The 23998-nt window shown below is 39.5% G+C and overlaps 2 protein-coding genes across 3 annotated transcripts in view; both read right to left on the reverse strand.

Annotated features, from left to right (window-relative positions):
* The window catches only part of LOC118492948 (CD209 antigen-like protein A), a 219043-nt gene extending 212057 nt beyond the window's left edge, over positions 1 to 6986 (reverse strand). The window contains exon 1 of the mRNA XM_035993214.1: positions 6946 to 6986. The gene's annotated coding sequence lies outside the window, so the exon portion shown is untranslated. The remainder of the gene's footprint in view (positions 1 to 6945) is intronic.
* LOC116062340 (C-type lectin domain family 4 member E-like) overlaps positions 1 to 23998 on the reverse strand; it is a 57094-nt gene that overhangs the window by 18287 nt on the left and 14809 nt on the right. Inside the window, exons 5-7 of one of the 2 annotated variants that reach the window (XM_035993207.1) lie at positions 6172 to 6261; positions 5715 to 5857; positions 5275 to 5387 (exon numbers count right to left, since the gene is read on the reverse strand). In XM_035993207.1, the coding sequence (XP_035849100.1) occupies positions 5275 to 5387; positions 5715 to 5857; positions 6172 to 6261 (346 nt within the window). Of the gene's footprint in view, positions 1 to 5274; positions 5388 to 5714; positions 5858 to 6171; positions 6262 to 20440; positions 20554 to 23998 lie in introns of both variants that reach the window. The other variant, XM_035993208.1, reaches the window with a different exon arrangement.

A 23998-nucleotide genomic window follows, 5' to 3' on the forward strand; every position in this document is an offset into this window, starting at 1 on the left:
AATAACACTTGAAACTAGCGACATGTTTACTGAGGTAATAAATCAAGTGAGAAGTAGACTTCTGTAGACTTCTATAGAAACAGACTTCTTTCTGGAGCCAGTGGAGTCTCCCCTGCTGGAAATGACAGAGAATGCAGCTTTAAGGAGCTTCAGCATTGGCTTCACTTTTCAGACCTGGAAGTTGTATGTTTGAATGTGTCTTCTTATATTATGGAACACTTTGGCCTTGTTGAACCTTTACATTTTTCATTTTAGAGTAACACAGTACAGTTCATTGTCTAATATGAACTGTACTAACAACAACAAAAAAAAACATAAAAAAACACATGGAGTAGAGGACTAAAGAGAGAACTCTGTCTCTGTCTCTCTCTCTCTCTCTCTCTCTCTGTCTATCGGTGCTATTTTAACGATCTAAGCGCACGTCGTGAAGCGCCTGGCGCAGGTGCATTTAGGGCGTGTACAAATCCAATTTTGCTAGTTTAACGGTGGAAAAAAAGGGTCCGGGCACATGGTTCAAAAGGGTTGTACTTAGTGTCTTCATTAATCAAAGGTGTGTTTTGTACGGTGGCCGACAGGGGCAAACGCCCTGCTACTTAAGAAAACACATACAAATAGACAAAACACAAGCAAATTAAGAAAACAACTTCATTAATTTGAAAACACATGTCAGCATTCACAAACACATGTCAGCGCAAACGCGCTGCAAATACATAAAACACAACCAAATACAAACGGCACAACCAAATACACACAACACAACCAAATACACACAACACAACCAAATACACACGGCTCAACCAAAGACACACAACACAACCAAATACACACAACACAACCAAATACACACGGCACAACCAAATACACACAACACAACCAAATACACACGGCACAACCAAATACACACAACACAACCAAATACACACGGCACAACCAAATACACACGGCACAACAACAGACACACAACACAACCAAATACACACAACACAACCAAATACACACGGCACAACCAAATACACACAACACAACCAAATACACACAACACAACCAAAGACACACAACACAACCAAATACACACAACACAACCAAAGACACACAACACAACCAAATACACACAACACAACCAAATACACACAACACAACCAAAGACACACAACACAACCAAATACACACGGCACAACCAAATACACACGGCACAACCAAATACACACGGCACAACCAAATACACACAACACAACCAAATACACACAACACAACCAAATACACACAACACAACCAAATACAAACGGCACAACCAAATACACACAACACAACCAAATACACACAACACAACCAAATACACACGGCTCAACCAAAGACACACAACACAACCAAATACACACAACACAACCAAATACACACGGCACAACCAAATACACACAACACAACCAAATACACACGGCACAACCAAATACACACAACACAACCAAATACACACGGCACAACCAAATACACACGGCACAACAACAGACACACAACACAACCAAATACACACAACACAACCAAATACACACGGCACAACCAAATACACACAACACAACCAAATACACACAACACAACCAAAGACACACAACACAACCAAATACACACAACACAACCAAAGACACACAACACAACCAAATACACACAACACAACCAAATACACACAACACAACCAAAGACACACAACACAACCAAATACACACGGCACAACCAAATACACACGGCACAACCAAATACACACACACCAAATACACACACACCAAATACACACAACACAACCAAATACACACGGCACAACCAAATACACACAACACAACCAAATACACACAACACAACCAAATACACACAACACAACCAAATACACACAACACAACCAAATACACACAACACAACCAAATACACACAACACAACCAAATACACACGGCACAACCAAATACACACAACACAACCAAATACACACGGCACAACCAAATACACACAACACAACCAAATACACACGGCACAACCAAATACACACGGCACAACAACAGACACACAACACAACCAAATACACACAACACAACCAAATACACACGGCACAACCAAATACACACAACACAACCAAATACACACAACACAACCAAAGACACACAACACAACCAAATACACACAACACAACCAAAGACACACAACACAACCAAATACACACAACACAACCAAATACACACAACACAACCAAAGACACACAACACAACCAAATACACACGGCACAACCAAATACACACGGCACAACCAAATACACACGGCACAACCAAATACACACAACACAACCAAATACACACAACACAACCAAATACACACAACACAACCAAATACACACAACACAACCAAATACACACAACACAACCAAATACACACAACACAACCAAATACACACAACACAACCAAATACACACGGCACAACCAAATACACACGGCACAACAACAGACACACAACACAACCAAATACACACAACACAACCAAATACACACGGCACAACCAAATACACACAACACAACCAAAGACACACAACACAACCAAATACACACAACACAACCAAATACACACGGCACAACCAAATACACACGGCACAACCAAATACACACAACACAACCAAATACACACGGCACAACCAAATACAACACAACCAAATACACACGGCACAACCAAATACACACAACACAACCAAATACACACGGCACAACCAAATACACACAACACAACCAAATACACACGGCACAACCAAATACACACAACACAACCAAATACAAACGGCACAACCAAATACACACAACACAACCAAATACACACGGCACAACCAAATACACACGGCACAACAACAGACACACAACACAACCAAATACACACAACACAACCAAATACACACAACACAACCAAAGACACACAACACAACCAAATACACACAACACAACCAAAGACACACAACACAACCAAAAACACACGGGACAACCAAATACACACAACACAACCAAATACACACAACACAACCAAATACACACGGCACAACCAAATACACACAACACAACCAAATACACACAACACAACCAAATACACACAACACAACCAAAGACACACAACACAACCAAATACATACGGCACAACCAAATACACACAACACAACCAATTTTTCAGCAGATGTCTTAGTTACAACACGATGGAGTTAGCAAAGCAGTTTTGTGTTTATATGTGCGGGCAGGATTTATTCAGTTTGATAAATCCCACGGTCTCTACAAAGCTATAGCTCGAATTGGCTGGCTGACTAAACAGGGAGGGACTAGAAATCTTGTCTGTGTTTTTTTGTATTTCAAGAGCAAATTTCTCCACAATATGAATACAGATTGATCACTTATTTTGTTGGTAACTGTTGTTGTATAATCACAATATTACACTTGAGGAGGCCTACACTTCAGTGATGCGCCTTTCGGACCTCGAAATTAAACCCTCTCATGTAATATGGCTTAAACAAACATCAACGTTAAATGCTGATGCAGTTTTAAATGTTTTATTACCACGAGTTTACAGACACGTCTCTGCTGAGTGAGTATCCCCTGTGACCTGAGCCAAGACATACCCACCAAAATGAGAGAAAACATATCTCAAACATAGACTTAATATTTACAATGATCTCAAAGCAGTTGCACACCATTTCACCATTTTCACCGTTCTGAGATTGAACGTGTCACGTCTCTCTCTCTCTCTCTCTCTCTCTCTCTCTCTCTCTCTCTCTCTCTCTTTCTCCGTGGGGTGGCAAATCAAGCTGTTCCACTTAGCGCTCCATCTAGAGGCCTGGAGAACTTCCGTTGTGTAATCTGGATGTAGCGTTTTTTTTTTTGTTGCATTTGTTTTCGGGGATATCTGCTTTTCTTTTTGCATCGCTTCTTTTTTGGGGGTTTGTGTGCTTTTCTTTTTGCATTGTTTCTATATTTGCAGCGTGTTTGCTGAACGCTGTGCATGTGTTGTCAAATTAATGAAGTTGTTTTCTTAATTTGCTTGTGTTTTGTCTATTTGCATGTGTTTTCTTAAATTGCAGGGCGTTTGCCCCTGTCGGCCACCGTAGTTTTGGGTGTTACATGCAATAAACCAATCAGAGATCATCTCCCATTCCCTTCAAAAGCCAGGTGCGTTTGTACCTTGGCACATTGCTATTATGATGGAGGATTTGCACCGTGATATTTTTGTTTTTAATCTTTTGCATGTGTGTGTGCTGCTCTCCCTGTGTGTGTAGTCTATATCCTTGACATTCCACTTCCCGGGATTTCTCCGTTGCTGCTGTAAAATCCTCCGGATTTCACTCATTTAGGCCAGATATCCGTTGCCTTGTGCTTCCTTTGAGTTGGCGTTCTAACATCCTGTGGATTTCTGTGGACTATGGTTACCTGTTCCTCAGATCTCTGCAGGGTAAATCCAGACAGCTAACTAGACTATCTGTCCAATCTGAGTTTTCTGTTGCACAACTAAAACTACTTTTGAACGTACACATCTTCCACCAAAACATGTTCCTTCCGAGCCTATTTTGCAGCAGCACGGTGGCTTTTCTCCAGCTCTTGGCACCGCCAAAGACGATTGTGATTGGTTTAAAGAAATGCCAATAAACCAGAGCACGTTTTGCTCCCATCCACGAAAGCTATGTGGACTAGCCAGACTCTCCTCCAGTGCACATTGGAGGAGGGTCTGGCAAAAGCAAGACTACTGTGAGTGTAACAAGCATAGTGTGCGTGTGCTATTCACGAGCCTAGGCACATTTTAATAATGTGCTGTTAAAATAACAATGAAATGCTGCGTTATTGACTTTAGACCAGGTTTGTGTTGGTCAATGGCACGATCACTTTCCGCTGCCACAAGATAGCAATACGCCAAGAATGCACCTTAACACACCTCCCTGTAAGACCAGCACGCCCAGAATGCACCTGAACACATCTCCCTGTAAGACCAGCACGCCCAGAATGCACCTGAACACATCTCCCTGTAAGACCCACACAGATGAGGCGCAGGTGCATTTGCTATTTAAACGACGTGGGCACTGGACGGTAAAATTGACAACTGCGTCGATCTTAAACTGTCTCTCTCTCTCTCTCTCTCTCTCTCTCTCTCTCTCTCTCTCCAGGGAACCCAACCATCTCAACGCATCTTTCAATATAAAACATGCTCATTTTAGTGACAAACAGTGACTTTGATGAAATTGTGATGGAAACAAAAAATCTTTAAAATGTCTCACGTTTCTGTCAGCGGTGATTTGTCCACCCATTCCCATTTCCATCCTCCTTGTTTCCCTACATACCGTAGACCAATCCAGGACTCTCCATCCTTATTCAGCTCAGTGACAAACTTCTAGAAGTTGATGAGAGACAACAATCATTTCTCTGTTCACTGTTCAGCATTTATGTTGTAGTAAAGTCATCTTGTGACTTCATCAGCCACAACAAACACAAAAGGGATCCCTCGGTACACCACACACTGAGGACTGGACCCAACAGCATGACAGTAAACACATATTTGTAATGGAGATTTCATTTCTTCAGAATACATTTTAAAAAACAAAATTAAACATTTCAAGGGCATTTTCCAAAGATTTCAAATTCACATTATGTATATTTAAATATTTCCATTAAATTTATTTTTCTCTAGAATCACTCACTCAGAAACAAACACACCCACCTGTTCTTCTTTGTTGTTTATGATGACCAGATCTGCTCCTCTCTGCTGACAGTCAGCTCTTCTTCCAGACCAAGTCTTCTTCTCTTTAGATTTAAAGTAACAACTGCATCCAAATCTCGTCCATCCATCACAACAGCACTTCTCTTAATGTCAAACAAGTTAAAAAGACAGATTTCATATCATTCAGTGTCAAAGTGATAAGACTTGGAGTTTTAACTATTTAGTTTCTTTCCTCTGTTACGTTTCCCTTCCAGGATGGTTATTCTGTAAACAATTTGAATATCAACTCAGGTTTTATATCTCATTTGTAAGTGACCGTCTCTAACAAAAATATTCACATCATCAGCGAAACAGTTCAACAGCATGAAACAGTTATAATCAACGGTAACTACACAATCAAGGTCTATGATGTAAATGTGTATATTACAGGAGTTTACTGGTTTTAAACTTTTTTCACCTTCAGTTCTGTTCTTCAGCTGCTTTACTTCATCCTGTAACTGACTGTAGTTGTTGCTCAGTTGGTCGTATCTGGTCTGCAGCAAAATTACTGAAATATAAGATAAGGTGAGCCTTAATTGAAAAAAATAATTAAAAAAATAATGTAAAATAAGAATTTGAAACTATGAAATAGCAAATCGACTAAATAAATATCCAGTGAAAACCACAACAAAATAAGAAACAGACCAACAACACCAAATCATTCTGCTTTAAACTAAGACAGAATTAAGTTATATATCCTGTGCATAATGAAACATTACTCATTATTTCAAACTGGAATGTTGAGATGTTGTAAATAGTAAATAGAGGATTATTGAATTCTTAACTGAAGCATCAAGTGTGAACGAGAACCACAACCTCTGCTTTAGCGCCTGTCTCTTTAAGACCCCTCCTGTAAAAGCCCAGTCTGCTCTGATTGGCTTATTTAAAAAATATGCCGCAGCTATGCAAAAGGTAGTTGTTAAGCCGTGGGCGGAGATACCCAGACAGGGGAAGTATATTCTAATGAGCCTGACTGTGACAGAGGAAGGGAAGTTTAATGTGAATAGCTTGTTGAATCACATGTTTTCCTAATCTAGGCAGATGTCAAAAAACTGACTGAGTTGTCTTATCTCACAGTTCGTTGGTTGGTAGGCACTCCAAATACCCAAATGTATATAAGAAATGGAAAAGTATGTTTTTATGATATGTCTCTTTTAAGATATGACAGTTTGTGTTAAAACAAAATACTCACAGCGAATGAAGAGTCCAGCCAATATCAGAAGATAAAACCCTCCCAGAGTCACTGCAGTAGATTGGAAACACCTTCTGTTGTTGGCTGCAGGATTGCGTCGTCCTACAGAGACAAAAACATCTAGAACATGTTTTATTATGTTTGAGGTTTGAACAATAAGAATAATGGCTCACGAGGCATCAGATTACAGCACCAAGACACCTGATAATGACCCAGAGGTAATGGTGACTAATGGTGGATTGATTGATTAATTGAGAAATATTATAAAGCCACATATAAACTGTCATGAACTTCCCCTTTTACAACAATCATCATTTCAGACTTACTGGCTCTTTGTGGCCCGAGATCAGCGTGATGCTCTTCATCCTCTAAGATCACCACCTGACGCTCCTCTTCCTCTCCGCTGTTCTCTTGGACATTTCTGTTATATCTCACATTCAGGCTCAAACGTGGAGCAGCGACAGTATCTGCAGACATCTTGACAAACTGAAAAACTGAACTGAACGTATTATCCGTCTTTGAGATGGTCACTCCTTTAACACAGGAAGTGGTTGCAGCACAAACCACTAAGACTGATGCACATCCTAATACATTTGTTACTTTTAGACGAAAAGTCCTACTTAACATAAAATATGACTCAAATTGCAGCATTCAGTCGTTTGGGAATTGGAATTATGAAACCCTTCAGATAAACTTTATAAAAGTATCTTAAAGTAAAGTAAAGCTGTTTCTTCTTGACTGTAAAATTGAGGTAAGTAAACATATCTGTTTATAGCTGTATTCACACATCTCTGACACAGGAACTGTTGTTGGACCGGACACTTATTTTTGTTCTGCCTGTTAGAGGAAGTGAAGTTTAGTTGTGAATATTAATGTTTGAGTGAAACAAACAAAACACGTGATACACCATCTTCTTTACTGACACACAACCAGGGTCTGTGATAATTACCTGAAGTTCAGCTGGATGGAATAAAGAATAAGCTCTGCTACATGCACAGCTAGTAACACACAGAGAGCAGATCATAGATCAGATCAGAGTAGAGGAGCACAGAAAAAAGATGAAGAGATGAGTGACCAATGTTGCAAGTCTTCCATGTGTAATAGTTTATGCATATGTGTGTGTTAATGGCTAGTTAGCTGAAGTGTTGTTGTTGCAACTGAACCTAAAATTATTTCTCTTGTGGCTCATTTTGTCAGTTACAGCTTCAGGTGCATTACCACCACTACTGGAGGAGTACTGACTCTGGATTGCATGTAGCTCTTGAAAACTGACTGACTGCAATCAGACTAGTGACGTGGCTAACAGAGACTCATATACAGTATGTGTCAAGGTGTTTACAAAAGTGTTGCATCTGGATTTAATCCAGATATAAGACACATGAAATGACAAGTGCAAATGAGACCTTGGTTAAGATTTGGGAAATATTATTATCACAGAAAAGCCTAGGACCAACTACCTAGGACCAATTGAGGTAAAATCAATCTGTGCCAAATTTCAACCTGATATTGTGTACCTAAGCGTGATCTTCTTAGTCCTCTCTGCATGTTTGACAGAGAGCGCGAGGCTCAACTCCGACGCGAACACATGGAGCTGCAGTAAAGACGGAGCAAAATATGTCGCCTCTGCAGCTTGTTCAAGTCGCAGTGAGTCACGGAAATGCCGATGACGCGGTCGCAAGTGTGGTTACACTTTTAAAAACTCCACACAGACAACGCTCACTGCAATATAATATAATGACGAGCCGTTATAGTAACAAGAGTTATCTCAGAACACTTTACAGATGGAGTAGGTCTAGACCACACTCTATAATATACAAAGACCCAACAAGTTCTCCTCCAAGAGCAAGCATTTGGTACAACAGTGTTGAGGAAAAACTCCCTTTTAGGTAGAAACCTCAGACAGACCCAGGCTCGTTGTGGGCAGCATCTTTAGCTACTGGTTCGGACACAGAGATACTGATACAGATGTACAGATATAGAGAAATATGATTCATAATTACAGCAGTTGCAATGATGAACAGTGGCAGTTAAAGTAACAATAAAGATAGTGGAGCTATGACTAGAAATAACAGTTGTAGCAGTTCAGGGCATAGCTGGGCATAGCGGTGCGTTGCAGGTCATAGTAGGGCGTAGTAGGGTATAGCAGTGTGTTGCTGGGCATAGTACAGAGTAGTAGGGCATAGTGGGACGTTGTGGGTGTAGTAGGGCACAGCAGGGCGTCGAGCAGGACCATGGCGGCAGCTGCAACTGTGATTTAGGTGCCATCCCAATCCAAGTAAAAGTGCGAGACCACAAAACCTAAGGACTCCGGGAAATAAGCTCCCCAGAGATAAGTTAGTGACAAGCATTTTTGGGACATGAATGCACACAGATGGAATGAGAAAGAAGATCAGTGTTTCAAAGGAAGTCCCCCAGCAATCTAGACCTATAGCAGCATAACTAAGAGCTGGTCCAAAGTAAACCTGAGCCAGCCCTACAAGGGTAGGTAGATGAATCAGACGACTATAAAGAGAAGCAGTGAAGAGGAGGGGTGCCCTGTCTGCAGCTTTACAAACTCCCCTGCCGGACTAGGCGATTGCTGCGACTCCTCACTCCTTAACTATAAGCTTTATCAAAGAGGAGAGTTTTAAGTTTACTCTTAGATGTGGAGACAGTGTCTGCCTCCTGAACCCGGACTGCGAGCTGGTTCCACAGGAGAGGAGCCTGATAGCTTAAAGGGGTGCTATGCAGTTTTGGCAATTTCTTCGCTGTTTACTCGCTTTTTGCTCACAGGTTTCTCTATAGAACTCCCCCTACAGCTTTGAAATAGATATTTGGCAACACTGTGTAAAAACTCGCTCAGTCAGTCTGCCGTTTCCTCTTTCTCTGTTCCTCCGACAATGCTAGCCTAGCTTTCTGCTAGGAAAGCATTCTTTCTTCTTTTTTGCCGGCTCAGCCTTGACGATAGTGTGAAAAACTCCATTGCTACTAGCCGGTTCCTGGATGGGGGCGTGTATGTGTACAGTGCCTAAAGCAATTACTTACGTCGCCAGACCTGGTATCACGCGATACTTCCTTGCCGGCCAAAAGTTGCAAGGGTGGTTTCTCCCCTCACAGGCGCTAGGGGGAAGCGAGACCACCACCATTCAACCCAAAAAAAGTCATATAACCATTCCAATGACTCCGAAGGTGTTCAGTTAAGGTAAGCTAAAAAAATGCATAGTTCCCCTTTAAGGCTCTACTTTTAGAGATCATAGTGAGGTTAATGTTACACTCCCTCTTAGACAGGTGGGCAAAACAGCTTTCTCTATGCCCTGGAGACAGACTGACAGGCTGGAGGTTGTAGGGCAAGGCAACTTTATTTCTATAGCACATTTTAGCAACCAGACAATTCAAAGCACTTTACATAAAACATTAAAGAGCAATTTAAAACTTTCATGAAAGAGATAGAAAATAAAAACAGGCTAAAATCAGATTTTTTTATTCACCAAGGCCTGCAATGAATTTGCCATCATCTTCACAGATAAAATTCAGAAAATTAGACAAACTAGTGCCTCCATATCAGGCACAGGGCCTATGTTACCACAGTGTCCAGGAAAAACAGGTCCCAATATGACACAATTTCATAAGATTAGCCACAACAACCTGGAAGACATTCTGAAACAACTAAAAACCTCCTCCTGTTGTCTTGATGTTCTACCAACAGACATTTTCAAAGGTGTTTTGAGTTGTTTGGCTTCAGATGTTCTACAGATTGTAAATGCGTCCCACAGGCCCTAAAACCTGCAGTCATCAAGCCACTCTTAAAAAAGAACAATCTAGACACATCACTAATGAGCAACTATAGGCCGATATCAAACCTTCCATTTTTAAGTAAAATCATTGAAAAAGCGTTTTTTCAACAACTCACCTATTTCTTGTCAGTAAACAACAGTTTTGATGCCTTCCAGTCTGGTTTTCGACCACACCACAGCACTGAGACAGCTCTTGTTAAAGTCTTTAATGACATCCACTTAAACACAGATAGTGGCAAAACCTCAGTCTTGGTGTTGCTTGATCTCAGTTCTGCATTCGACACGGTTGACCATAACATATTACTAGAACATTTGAAAACCTGGGTTGGCCTTTCTGGCTCAATTCTTAACTGATTTGAATCCTACCTAAAGAATAGAGATTACTTTGTGTCTATAGGCAACTATGTATCTGAGCATACAAACATGACGTGTGGTGTTCCCCAAGGCTCAGTTCTGGGACCTCTTCTGTTCAACATCTACATGCTTCCACTGGCTCAGATTATGGTAAACAATAAAATAAGTCACCATAGCTATGCCAACGATACACAACTTTATATAACTTTAACACCAGGAGACTATAGCCCAATACCGAAAACTAACTAGGTGCATTGAACAAATCAACAACTGGATGTGCCAAAATTTACTTAAATTAAATGAAGGAAAAACTGAGGTGTTAGTTTTTGGAGCAAAGGACGAACGATTAAAGGTCAGCGCTCAGCTTCATGCGGCAATGTTGAAAACAACAGACAAAGCCAAAAATCTAGGTGTAGTCATGGACCCAGACCTGAATTTCAACAGCCACATTAAGACAATAACAACATCAGCCTATTACCATTTTAAACATATCTCAAGGGTTAAAGGACTTATGTCGCAGCAGGACTTGGAAAAACTTGTCCATGCTTTTATCTTTAGTAGACTTGACTATCGTAACGTTGTCTTTACAGGTCTCCCTAAAAAATCAATTAGACAGCTGCAGCTGATTCAGAATGCTGCTGCCCGAGTTTTAACTAAGACCAAGAAAGTGGATCACATAACTCCAGTTCTGAAGTCTTTACACTGGCTTCCTGTGCCTCAAAGAATTGATTTTAAAATACTTCTGCAGGTTTATAAATCCCTAATGGCTTAGGGCCAAAATACATTTCTGGTCTGCTACTACAGTATGAACCACCCAGACCTCTCAGGCCATCTGGGACAGGTCTGCTTGTTGTCCCCGGAGTCAGAACTAAACAGGGGGAAGCAGCGTTCAGTTTTTATGCTCCATATATTTGGAGAAAACTTCCAGAAAGCTGCAGGTCAGCCGCGACTCTCACTTCTTTTAAATTAAGGCTGAAGACCTTTCTTTTTGATGTTGCCTATTCTTAATTTTTATATTGAACTGTTAATTCTATTCTTGTATTTTATCTTGTATTATATTTGTTTTCGTCAATATTTTTATTTATTTTTTTAATTTCCTATTTTGCTCTTTGCTTTTTAATGTTTAATGTTTTAGGTAAAGCACCTTGAGTTGCCCTGTGCTGAAATGTGCTATATAAATAAAGTTGCCTTGCCTTGAAATAGAAGAAGATACAAATACAAGAATACAAGTTACAGTGCAGTATAAGATGTAAATAATAATTTGATTAAAAAGGTTGTAGGGACGGGTTTGGGAGGGGAGATGGTGGGGTTTTATTTTGTGTGGAGTGTAAAATGTTCTATATAAAATGGATGTCTAGTTACAAGACATGAACTCTGGTCAAGAGATATAACATGAACCTTAATGCATGTTTAACTCTCCTGGGGAAGCTTCTCTCTGGCAGCTGGAAATCAGCAGCTGACTGCAGGTTTATCAAAGGAAACACAGGAACAACTTGTCTTTGTCTTTAGATTTAAAGTAACAACTGCGTCCAGATCTCGTCCATCCATCAGGACAGCACTTCTCTTAATGTCAAACAACTTTTAAAGACAGATTTCACATCATTCAGTGTCAAATTGATAAGACTTGGAGTTTTAACTATTTAGTTAAATATCTTTCTTTCCTTGTTTCAGGATGTTTACTCTGTAAATAATTTGAATTTCAACTCAGGTTTTATATCTCATTTGTAAGTGACCGTCTCTATCAGAAATATTTACATCATCAGTGAAACAGTTCAACAGCATGAAACAGTTATAATCAACGGTAACTACACAATCAAGGTCTATGATGTAAATGTGTATAATACAGGAGTTTACTGGTTTTAAACTTTTCTCACCTTCGCATCTGTTATTCAGCTGCTTTCCTTCTCCTGTAACTGACTGTTGTTGTTGCTCAGTTGGTCGTATCTGGTCTGCAGCAAAGTGACTGAAATATAACATAAGGTGAGCCTTTATTGAGGACAGAAATAACAACAGTGACATAAAGAAAGGTAAAAAATAATGTAAATTAAGAATTTGAAACTATGAAAGGGAAAATCGACTAAATAAATATCTGGTGAAAACCACAACAAAATAAGAAACAGACCAACAACACCAAATCATTCTGCTTTAAACTAAAGACAGAATTAAGTTATATAACCAATAGGGATGAGCGAGTACAGCATTATCTGTATCTGTATCTGTATCTGTTAACCATATGAATTATCTGTATCTGTATCTGTACTCGGACTGGGCGGGGCCTAACCCGGAAGTGGGCGGGATTTAACCCGGACGTGGGTCGGGTTGTCTTGAAATGGGTGGGGCTTTAACCGGTATGTTATTTTAAGCATGCAATTGATATGGGTTGATCAGAAATTGTTATATTTATTGCTGATTAGAAAACTATTTACATGACAGCATCAGCATTGAGCTTCAGATCAATGGTTTTGATCACGATAACAAACAAACTATATACAGAACAAGTTTTGCAACAATGAATACAACACATGCGGTTGCAATTATGAAGTAAAATGTAATGAACAAGAGTTTTCATACTCAACATAACTTTCTTTTTTTAACTTTTAATTTTTTTATGATCAGTGTGATTTTTTTTTTTTTTTTTTTTGTTCTTTTTTATTTTTTTTATTTCCACACCAGGTATGTGTGTGTGTGTGTGAGTGTGAGTGTGTGTGAGTGAGTAAGAGAGAGACAGAGAGAGAGAGAGAGAGAGAGAGAAAGAGAGAGAGGGGGCGGAGGGGACTGTGTTCTACGGATCAAATAGTCCGACGCTGTTAAGAGCCAGCTGACGGTTTAAAAAAGAAAAAAAATCTCTGACAGACAGAGACGCAACGCGAGTCGCATTCTACCAAGCACCACGTCTGAACAAACCCCATGTTTACCAGAACTATAAATAAAAATATAAAAAATAAGTAAGTACTACAAACCGAAGTAAAAAACAAACCTGAAGCTGAAGAAACCCTCAACGTTAACAGAAAAGATCCGTGAACCTGAGTGACTGAGGGAGAGACAGAGAGAGAGAGAGAGTTGTTCTGTGTGAGTGAGCAGAGCAGGGACACAGCAACACAATACATCTGTATGTGTGTAGGGGAGGGGCGCTGTGACGACTAGCCTATCACAGAACGCAGACACAGTCAACTACCCAATGAGGATTTCTATTCAATCCGAGCACAGATATTGACTCGTATTACTCGTATAATACTCGTACTCGGCAAAAGTGCTTTATCCGTACCGGATACTCGTTTCAGCCGAGTATCCGGCTCAACGCTAATAACCAATGCATAATGAAATATCACCCATTATTTCAAACTGGAATGTAGTTATTTGGTGCGTCTGTCCTTTATCTTGCCGTATATGTTGAGGTGTTGTAAATAGTAAATAGAGGATCACTGACCTCTTAACTGAAGCATGAAGTGTGAACAAGAACCACAACCTCTGCTTTAGCGCCTGTCTCTTTAAGATCCCTCCTGTAAAAGCCCAGTCTGCTCTGATTGGCTTATTTAAAAAATATGCCACAGCTATGCAAAAGGTAGTTGTTAAGCCGTGGGCGGAGATACTCAGACAGGGGAAGTATATTCTAATGAGCCTGACTGTGACTGAGGAAGGGAAGTCAAATGTGAATAGCTTGTTGAATCGCATGTTTCCTCATCTAGACAGCCCATAAAAAACTGACTGAGTTGTCTTATTTCACAGTTGGTGGGTTAGTAGGCACTCCAGATACCCAAATGTATATAAGAACAGGAAAAGTATGTTTTTATGACATGTCCCCTTTAAGATATGACAGTTTGTATTAAAACAAAGTACTCACAGCGAATGAAGAGTCCAGCCAATATCAGAAGATAAAACCCTCCCAGAGTCACTGCAGTAGCTCTGAAACACCTTCTGTTGTTGGCTGCAGGGTTGTTTTGAGTGTGTGGTCCTACAGAGACAAAATACATCCAGAACATGTTTTATTATGTTTGAAGTTTGAACAATAAGAATGACTCACGAGGCATCAGATTACAGCACCAAGACACCTGATAATGACCCAGAGGTAATGGTGACTAATGGTGGATTGATTGATTAATTGTGAAATATTATAAAGCCACATATAAACTGTCATGAACTTCCCCTTTTACAACAATCATCATTTCAGACTTACTGGCTCTTTGTGGCCCGAGATCAGCGTGATGCTCTTCATCCTCTAAGATCTCCACCTGACTCTCCTCTTCCTCTCTGCTGTTCTCTTGGACGTTTCTTTCATATCTCACATTCAGGCTCAAACGTGGAGCAGCGACAGTATCTGCAGACATCTTGACAAACTAAAAACTGAACTGAACGTATTCTCTGTGTCACTGTCTGTCTTTAAGTTGGTCACTCCTTTAACACAGGAAGTGGCTGCAGCACAAGCCACTAATACAGATGCACATCGTAATACATTTGTTACTGTTAGACAAAAAGTCCCACTTAACTTAAAATATGACTCACATTGCAACATTCAGTCGTTTGGGAATTTGAATTATCAAACCCTTCAGATGAACTTTATAAAAGTATCTTAAAGTAAAGTGAAGCTGTTTCTTCCTGATTGTAAAATTGAGGAAATAAACATATGTAAATAGCTGCATTCACACCTCTCTGACACAGGAACTGTTGTTGGACCGGACACTTATTTTTGTTCTGTCTGTTAGAGGAAGTGAAGTAGGTGTGAAGTTGAATGTTTGAGTGAAACAAACAAAACACGTGATAGACCATCTTCTTTACTGACACACAACCAGGGTCTGTGATAATTACCTGAAGTTCAGCTGGATGGAATAAAGAATAAGCTCTGCTACATGCACAGCTAGTAACACACAGAGAGCAGATCATAGATGCATAACAGAGTAGAGGAGCACAGAAAAAAGATGAAGAGATGAGTGACCAATGATGCAAGTCTTCCATGTGTAATAGTTTACGCATGTGTGTGTTAATGACTAGTTAGCTGATGTGTTGTTGTAAATGATCCTAAAATTATTTCTCTTGTGGCTCTTTTTGTCAGTTACAGCTTCAGGTGCATTACCACCACCATCTGGACTGGAGTAGTACTGACTCTGATTAGCATGTAGCTCTGGAAAACTGACTGACCGCAATCAGATTAGTGACGTGGCTAACAGAGACTCATATACAGTATGTGGCGAGGTGTTTACAAAAGTATTTCATCTGGATTTAATCCAGATATAAGACACTTGAAATGAGGAGTGTAAATGAGATCTTGGTTAAGATTTGGAGAAATATTCTTATCACGGTAAAGCCAACATTATCTGTGGGTTTAGGGTAGGGTTGGGTACTGAACTCAGTATTTTGTAAGGTACCAACCAGAATAGGCCGGTACTACCTAGGACCAATTCAGGTATAATCAATCATTGCCAAATTTCAACCTGAAATTGCGTACTGAAGTGTGATCTTCTTAGTCCTCTCTACATGTTTTACAGAGAGCGTGAGGCTCAGTTCTGACACAAACACAGAGAGCTGCAGTAAACACGGATCAAAATATGTCGCCTCTGCAGCTTGTTGAAGTTGCAGTGAGTCACGTAAATGCAGATGACGCGGTCTCAAGTGTGGTTACATTTTTTAAGACTTCACAAAGACAACACTTGCTGCAATATAATGAGCCGTTATAGTAACAAGAGTTATCTCAGGACAATTTACAGATGGAGTAGGTCTAGACCACACTCTATAATATACAAAGACCCAACAAGTTCTCTTCCAAGAGCAAGCATTTGGTACAACAGTGGCGCGGAAAAACTTCCTTTTAGGCAGAAACCTCAGACAGACCCAGGCTCGTTGTGGGCAGCATCTTTAGCTGCTGGTTTGGACACAGAGACACTGATACAGAAATACAGATATAGAGAAATATGATTCATAATTACAGCAGTTGCAATGATGAACAGTGGCAGTTATAAGTATAATTATATATAGTAACAATAGAGATAGTGGAGCTATGACTAGAAATAACAGTTGTAGCAGTTCAGGGCGTAGCGGTGCGTTGCAGGGCATAGGGCATATCAGGGCATATTGGGTCGTAGCTGGGTGTTGTGGGCATAGTAGGGCACAGCAGGGCGTTGAGCAGAACCACGGTGGCAGCTGATTTAGGTACCACCACAATCCAAGTAAAACTGCGAGGCCAGAAAACATAAGGATTCCGGGAAATAAGCTCCCCGCAGATAAGTTAGTGACAAGCATTTCTGGGACATGAATGCACGCAGATGGAAAGAGAAAAAAGATCAGTGTGTCAAAGGAAGTCCCCCAGCAATCTAGACCTATAGCAGCATAACTAAGAGCTGGTCCAAAGTAAACCTGAGCCAGCCCTACAAGGGTAGGTAGATGAATCAGACGACTATGAAGAGAAGCAGTGAAGAGGAGGCTATACACCCTCCCCCACCAGACTAGGTGAACGCTGCCACTCCTCACTCCTTAACTATAAGCTTCATCAAAGAGGAGAGTTTTAAGTTTACTCTGAAATGTGGAGACGGTGTCTGCCTCCTGAACCCAGACTGGGAGCTGGTTCCACAGGAGAGGAGCCTGATAGCTAAAGGCTCTGGCTCCCATTCTACTTTTAGAGGCCATAAATCGGTAATGTTACACTCCTTCTTAGACAGACAGGCACAACAGCGTTCTCTATGCCCTGGTGACAGACTGACAGGCTGGAGGGTTTATGACAAGGCAACTTTATTTCTATAGCACATTTCAGCCCACAAGACAATTTAAAACGCTTTACATAAAACATTAAAGAGCAATTAAAAACTTTCATGAAAGAGATAGAAAATAAAAACAGGCAAAATAGAATAACATACCAATACAAGAATACAAAAGTTACAGTGCAGTATAAGATGTAAATAATAATTTGATTAAATAGGTTGTAGGGACGGGTTTGGGAGGGGAGAGGGAGGGGTTTATTTAGTGTGGAGTGTAAAATGTTCTAAGTAAAAAGGATAAATAGGTTTGGAATTATTTTACTACTGAAATAATTTTTTTGTTATTACAAAGGCGAAGTACAGAAAAAAGGAACCTTTAACCCAGACACTGAATTTCAGGTACCATTTAAAATGTGAACGGTAGCCAGCCCTAGTTACAGGACATGACCTCTGGTCAAGAGATATAACATGAACCTTAATGCATGTTTAACTCTCCTGGGGAAGATTCTCTCTGGCAGCTGGAAATCAGCAGCTGACTGCTGGTTTATCAAAGGAAACACAGGAACAACTTCTAACTAACTGATTACAAATGTTATAAACAACTATAAGTAAACCAAAGTAAAGGCAACATGCTAATCCATATTTTTATTTGCTTTCATTTAGGGCTGTCAGCATTAACGCGTTAATCGTGATGTGATTAAGGGTCGAGCATAATGCGTTAATTTTTTTTAATCGTATTAATCGCATGCCGTCATTTATTAATTTATTTTCCCTTCACTCGGCTTTGCGTTGTGCCTAACAGGCTACTATTTTGCCGTACTTCCTCGTAACACATCCTGCTGCTGCAGGAATAGCAACGCGGATTTCGGTGCCTCATTCTGGTGCCACTGCTATGCCTGCACTTCTCTCTGATGCTCTGAAACAGACGTTACAGGCAACAGAAACATCGCTGCACGTGACGCTTGTTAACACTATACTCGACAGCAGCTAACGTTAGCCTACCGCTAGCTGGTAGCTGGATTAAACACGGTTACAATGCTGACAGCTAACGCTAAACGGTGTAAAGTGTGACTGTATTTCACTGTAGAGGATTCAACACCAGGATGTAGCAGTCTGCAGCTGCCGTTGTCGGAAAAACACAGACGGTGCGTTCAATGAAACTGGTAATTTACAGCCTCGTGGTGCATTCAAAGTTGTTGTTAAATGCCGTTTTCCCATCTGGTTTTTGTCATTCAACAGCTATTTACTAGTGAAATAAGTTATTGTTATAGTGATTACATTATTATTAAACATTTAATTTTGACGATATGGCCTTAGCAATAAACAAGCCATTCTTTAATGTTGCCAACTGTTTCTTAAAAAGTATCAGTTCAGGCACCGTTAAGACACCGGTACCATTTTAAAAGTACTGCTCTAGAATCAGAATCAGAATCAGAAATACTTTAATAATCCCAGGGGGAAATTATTTTTGTTATAGCACCGGTATCCAAACCAAACAATACCCAACCCTAATATTGACTCTAGATTCAAATGTGTGTAAATGTAAACAAATACAAATCTTAAAATCAAGTTCATAAAGTCACTTTTCTTTGCATTCATTTGATTCCCAATCAAGATACACTGGTAAGAATTGCTTTCCATTATTAATATGTACTTAAAAACAGTTCTGAAATGCAAAATAATAGAATTTTAATAATGTGATAAAACATGCGATTAATTGCGATTAACTATAGAAATTCAACAATTAATCGCGATTAAGAAAATGGAATCGTTTGACAGCCCTACTTTCATTATAATAATCCTGTAGGACTACAGAGTAAGTAAAATTGACTTCTAACCAGATTGTGTACTATGAAGGGCAGAGGAACAATATGTAATCCAGGTTATTTAGCAACACAGAATAAACAGCTGAGCAAATCTTAAAGAATTGGTCTGATTTAACAAAGCTGATCCCAACACTACACACCTCTCTGTCATCAAAGAGTTCAGATCATCTTTTTCTCACAGATCCCGTTCTTCGTTTCATTGTTTCTACTTTGTGTCCATTTTCCTTGTTGATCGCAGCATTTTGCAGCAGACCAGTAACCGCCATTAGAGCGAGGCAGTCCTGATGCCCAGAATCTGTCAGACAAATACAATTCTGTTCTTTTATCAAACAGCTGAAACTCCTGATTGTTATTAATTTGAAGTAAACTGTTGAAATTCACTTTAAATATTTATATTATCTGTTGTTTAATGTCATTATTTTAATAACTCATTTAAAATTCAGTTTTGTAAATCAATGTAATCTGTAACTGCTAATAAAATAATGAAATTCAGTGCTCCCAAATATCTGTTTTCAGTCATTTAAGGGTTACTACTACTAATATTAGTGATACTACTACTAATACTACCTAATCCATGGGACTGATGCTCATACTTAGCTTTGTTCTCATGTTTTCTTAAATATCTACTATGCAGCATTTCCCTAAAAACTATTTATAGACTAGTACAAAAGTAATCCCTCTCAATCATCACTTATGGTCCACTCAGGCTAGGTCTCTCTCTCTCTCTCTCTCTCTCTCTCTCTCTCTCTCTGGAAACCTACCAACTCAGCATATTTCAATGTAAAACAATTATTTTAGTGACAAACAGTGACCATGATGGAATTGTGATGAAAACAAAAACAACTTTAAAATGTCTCACGTTTCTGTCAGCGGTGATCCGTCCACCCATTTCCATTTCCATTCTCCTTGTCTCACTATATTCTGTAGACCAATCCAGGACTCTCCACCCTTACTCAGCTCAGAGACAAACTTCTAGTAGTTGACAAGAGACAACAATCATTTCTCTGTTCACAGTTCAGCATTTCTGTTGTAGTAAAGTCATCTTGTGACTTCATCAGCCACAACAAACACAAGAGGGATCCCTCGGTACACCACACACTGAGGACTGGACCCAACAGCATGACAGTAAACACACATTAGTAATGGAGGAAAGTGAAGAAAGACATTTATAATCAGCAGAGAAACAGAGAACACATGAGGAAGTGCACATTTTGTACTCATAAGACAAATAACATTTAATTTCATCAGAATGCATTTTAAAAAGGAAATTTCAACAACAACAACAACATTTCAAGGGCATTTTCCAAAGATTTCAAATTGACATTATGTATATTTACATATTTTCATTAAATTTCTTTCTCTCTAAAATCACTCACTCAAAAACAAACACACTTACCTGTTCCTCTGCATTGTTTATGACGACCAGATCTGCTCCTCTCTGCTGACAGTCAGCTCTGCTTCCCTTCCAAGTCTTCTCCTCTTTAGATTTAAAGTAACAACAGCGTCCAAATCTCGTCCATCCATCAGAACAGCACTTCTCTTAATGTCAAACAACAACAACGTTCAAAGAAATATTTTACATCATTCATGGGTCAAAATGATAAGACTTGGAGTTTTAACTATTTAGTTAAAGAACTTTCCTTTCTCTGTTACGTTTCACTTTCAGGATGTTTACTATCTTAATCATTTGAATTTTCACTCAGGTTTTATATCTCATTTGTAAGTGACCGTCTCTTATAGAAATATTCACATCATCAGTGAAACAGTTCAACAGCATGAAACAGTTATAATCAACGGTAACTACATAATCAAGATCTATGATGTAAATGTGTATAATACAGGACTTTACTGGTTTTAAACTTTACTTCGTCCTGTAACTGACTGTGATTTACACTCAGTGTTTCGTAACTGCTCTGTAACTGGCTGTAGTTGACGGAGATGTCTTGAGATGAACAGCAATAGATACAAGGAAGACATCATAAGATTATTCATGCTTAATATGTAGTGTGAAGTTGGATCCTCTGTGTTATGGTTATTTGAAAGACTTTCTTACCTTTCAGTTGTTCGTATCTGGTCTGCAGCAAAGTGACTGAAAGATGAATATGAAACGCAGAACAAAGTTAAAAAAAGACCAATAACACCAAATCATTCTGCTTCAAATTAAAGAAAAATATTTGGGACATAAAACGACAGTCATTTTTGTGTGCAGAAATGAGCCAAAGCTTGCATGAGGTCTCACTAGTCTGACTTTCCCAAACTCAATATGTCTTTAATACAATTGTCTCTCTTCATGTTTCCACTGACAGTGTTTCCTTGCTGAGTGGTGGTAGAAAGGAAACATCCTGGTAGTCAAGTGTTGGTCTTTGCCCCCCTATTTCTTACATTGGAATTATGCTAGGAAAGGATCGCTTAACAGGTGATATGGACAGTAGGAATAATTACAGCAACTAATAACTATTTCAGCATTTATATGGCATGTCAGTAAAAACCCGAACCTTTCCTTTAGAGCCTGAAGCTGATTTAAGTACACCATGGTGTATTGGTTCAGTATTTGTGGCTCAGTAGTTTTGAAGTGTATTTTATCTTACAGTGTACGGATAAGTGGATGATTGCAGTCATCATCAGAAAGCAGAGCACTGCCAGACAGAGTGCTGCAGCCCTGAAAGTCTTCCTTTGGACGGCTGGAGGATGTCTCTCAGTGTCTGGTCCTAAAGTGGCAAAGCACACAGAGAGCACGGTTCATTACAGGGAAACATTTATAAAAGTAATTGTTTGCACATCCCACCTTCTGGCAGGTGCAGGACAAATGAAAAGTACTTAAAGTGAAAAATGTAATGTCCGCGACACTGCTTTAAACTCCCATATTTAATATAAATGCATCTCGTTTCGACCCTACAGGCAAATGGTGAACATATTTGATGAAGGGATATATGTAGGCCTTACATTCAGCTGATCTACCATGTTGCTTCAATTAGTCTGATTAGGTCTGAAAGGCCCAAAAGCCCCACTCATGACTCAATTGAGAGAACATTTTCATACAGGGTTTTAACAAACCTATACATCTCAAAAAGGCCCTTTTTAAAATGCAACATATCCAAAAAAGTACATGATATTACTATGCACAAAAACGGAAAAAAAAGAAAAAACATTCAGTGGAAGAAACAGTTCCATATATATAATGCTACCCCAAACAATTAAAGAACATCACCCCACACATTCATGAAATCTCCTGCAATATAGTACTTACAGAAACAAACTATTTTTTACAAAACTTTTTTATAAGAATGGTTTTATATCAAATTCATCATTAAGACCATGGGGAGACATTGTATTTAAATAATGAATCCAAAAGGTTTCCCGTTGGAGGAGCCTTTAATATTGGTCTCCCCCTCTAGGTGGTTTGTTGACCCGCTCCACCCCAATGTATCTGAGGGCACTGACATTATGCCCGGCTAGTTTAAAATGGGCCGCTACAGGGCTGCGCTCATCCCCTGTTCTAATGGTGCTTCTGTGTTCACTAATTATGGTCCGTATCGCTCTCCCTGTTTTACCCACATATGCTAAACCACATGGGCAGTGAATTAGATAAATAACATATGTGGTGCTACATGTAATGGCACCGTGAATGGATGTTGTCTTGCCAGTGTGTGAATGATTAAAGCTTTTGCATTTATGCGTGTACAAGCACTGGGCGCAACTACCACATTTATAGTTACCATCTGGCATACTAAGAAAAAACATTGTGGGTTGTGGGACATATATCATTTTTAACTAAGCGATCTCTTAAGTTAGGGTCACGCTTAAAAACAAGCTTAGGTTTTTTGGGAAAAAAGTTTAGGGTCTGAATCAATAATGTGCCAATATTTGTAGACAGATTCTGACACAAGTGGGGAATATTTTATGCAGCATAAAGGGGACTTATTTGGATCTTTAGGGCGCTTTTTTGATCGAAGACACTCCTCTTTTGTTGTCTGATCAAAAACGTTTTTTGGCCGAATCAACCCAGTCTTGTTTATAGCCTCTATTGAGAAATCTTTTTGTCAAGTCTACAGCCTGTGTTGAGTAAGATGTATTGTTGCTGCATATTCTACGAACACGGTGAAACTAACTGATTGGAAGACTTTTGACCAAAGGCCTGGGATGAAATCTATCCCCATGTAATATAGTATTGCGATCCGTCGGCTTGCAAAACAAATCAGTTTTTATGGTCGTCATTACAGGTAAACAACATGAGTCTTTGTTATCAAAGTTTCTATTATGTCCCTGTAATAATAACCTTTTACTCAGCAGATTCATTGCTTTGATCTGTGGTTGGTAACCTTTTACTCAGACCCTTCAGGTTCATTTCTGGTGAGAACGTGGTCCAACCCAAATACAGGAAGTAAACCACAAACAGAGCATTTACTAGCCTACAGCT

Source organism: Sander lucioperca, chromosome 16 (genome assembly GCF_008315115.2).
Source record: "Sander lucioperca isolate FBNREF2018 chromosome 16, SLUC_FBN_1.2, whole genome shotgun sequence".
NCBI classification, from domain to species: domain Eukaryota; kingdom Metazoa; phylum Chordata; class Actinopteri; order Perciformes; family Percidae; genus Sander; species Sander lucioperca.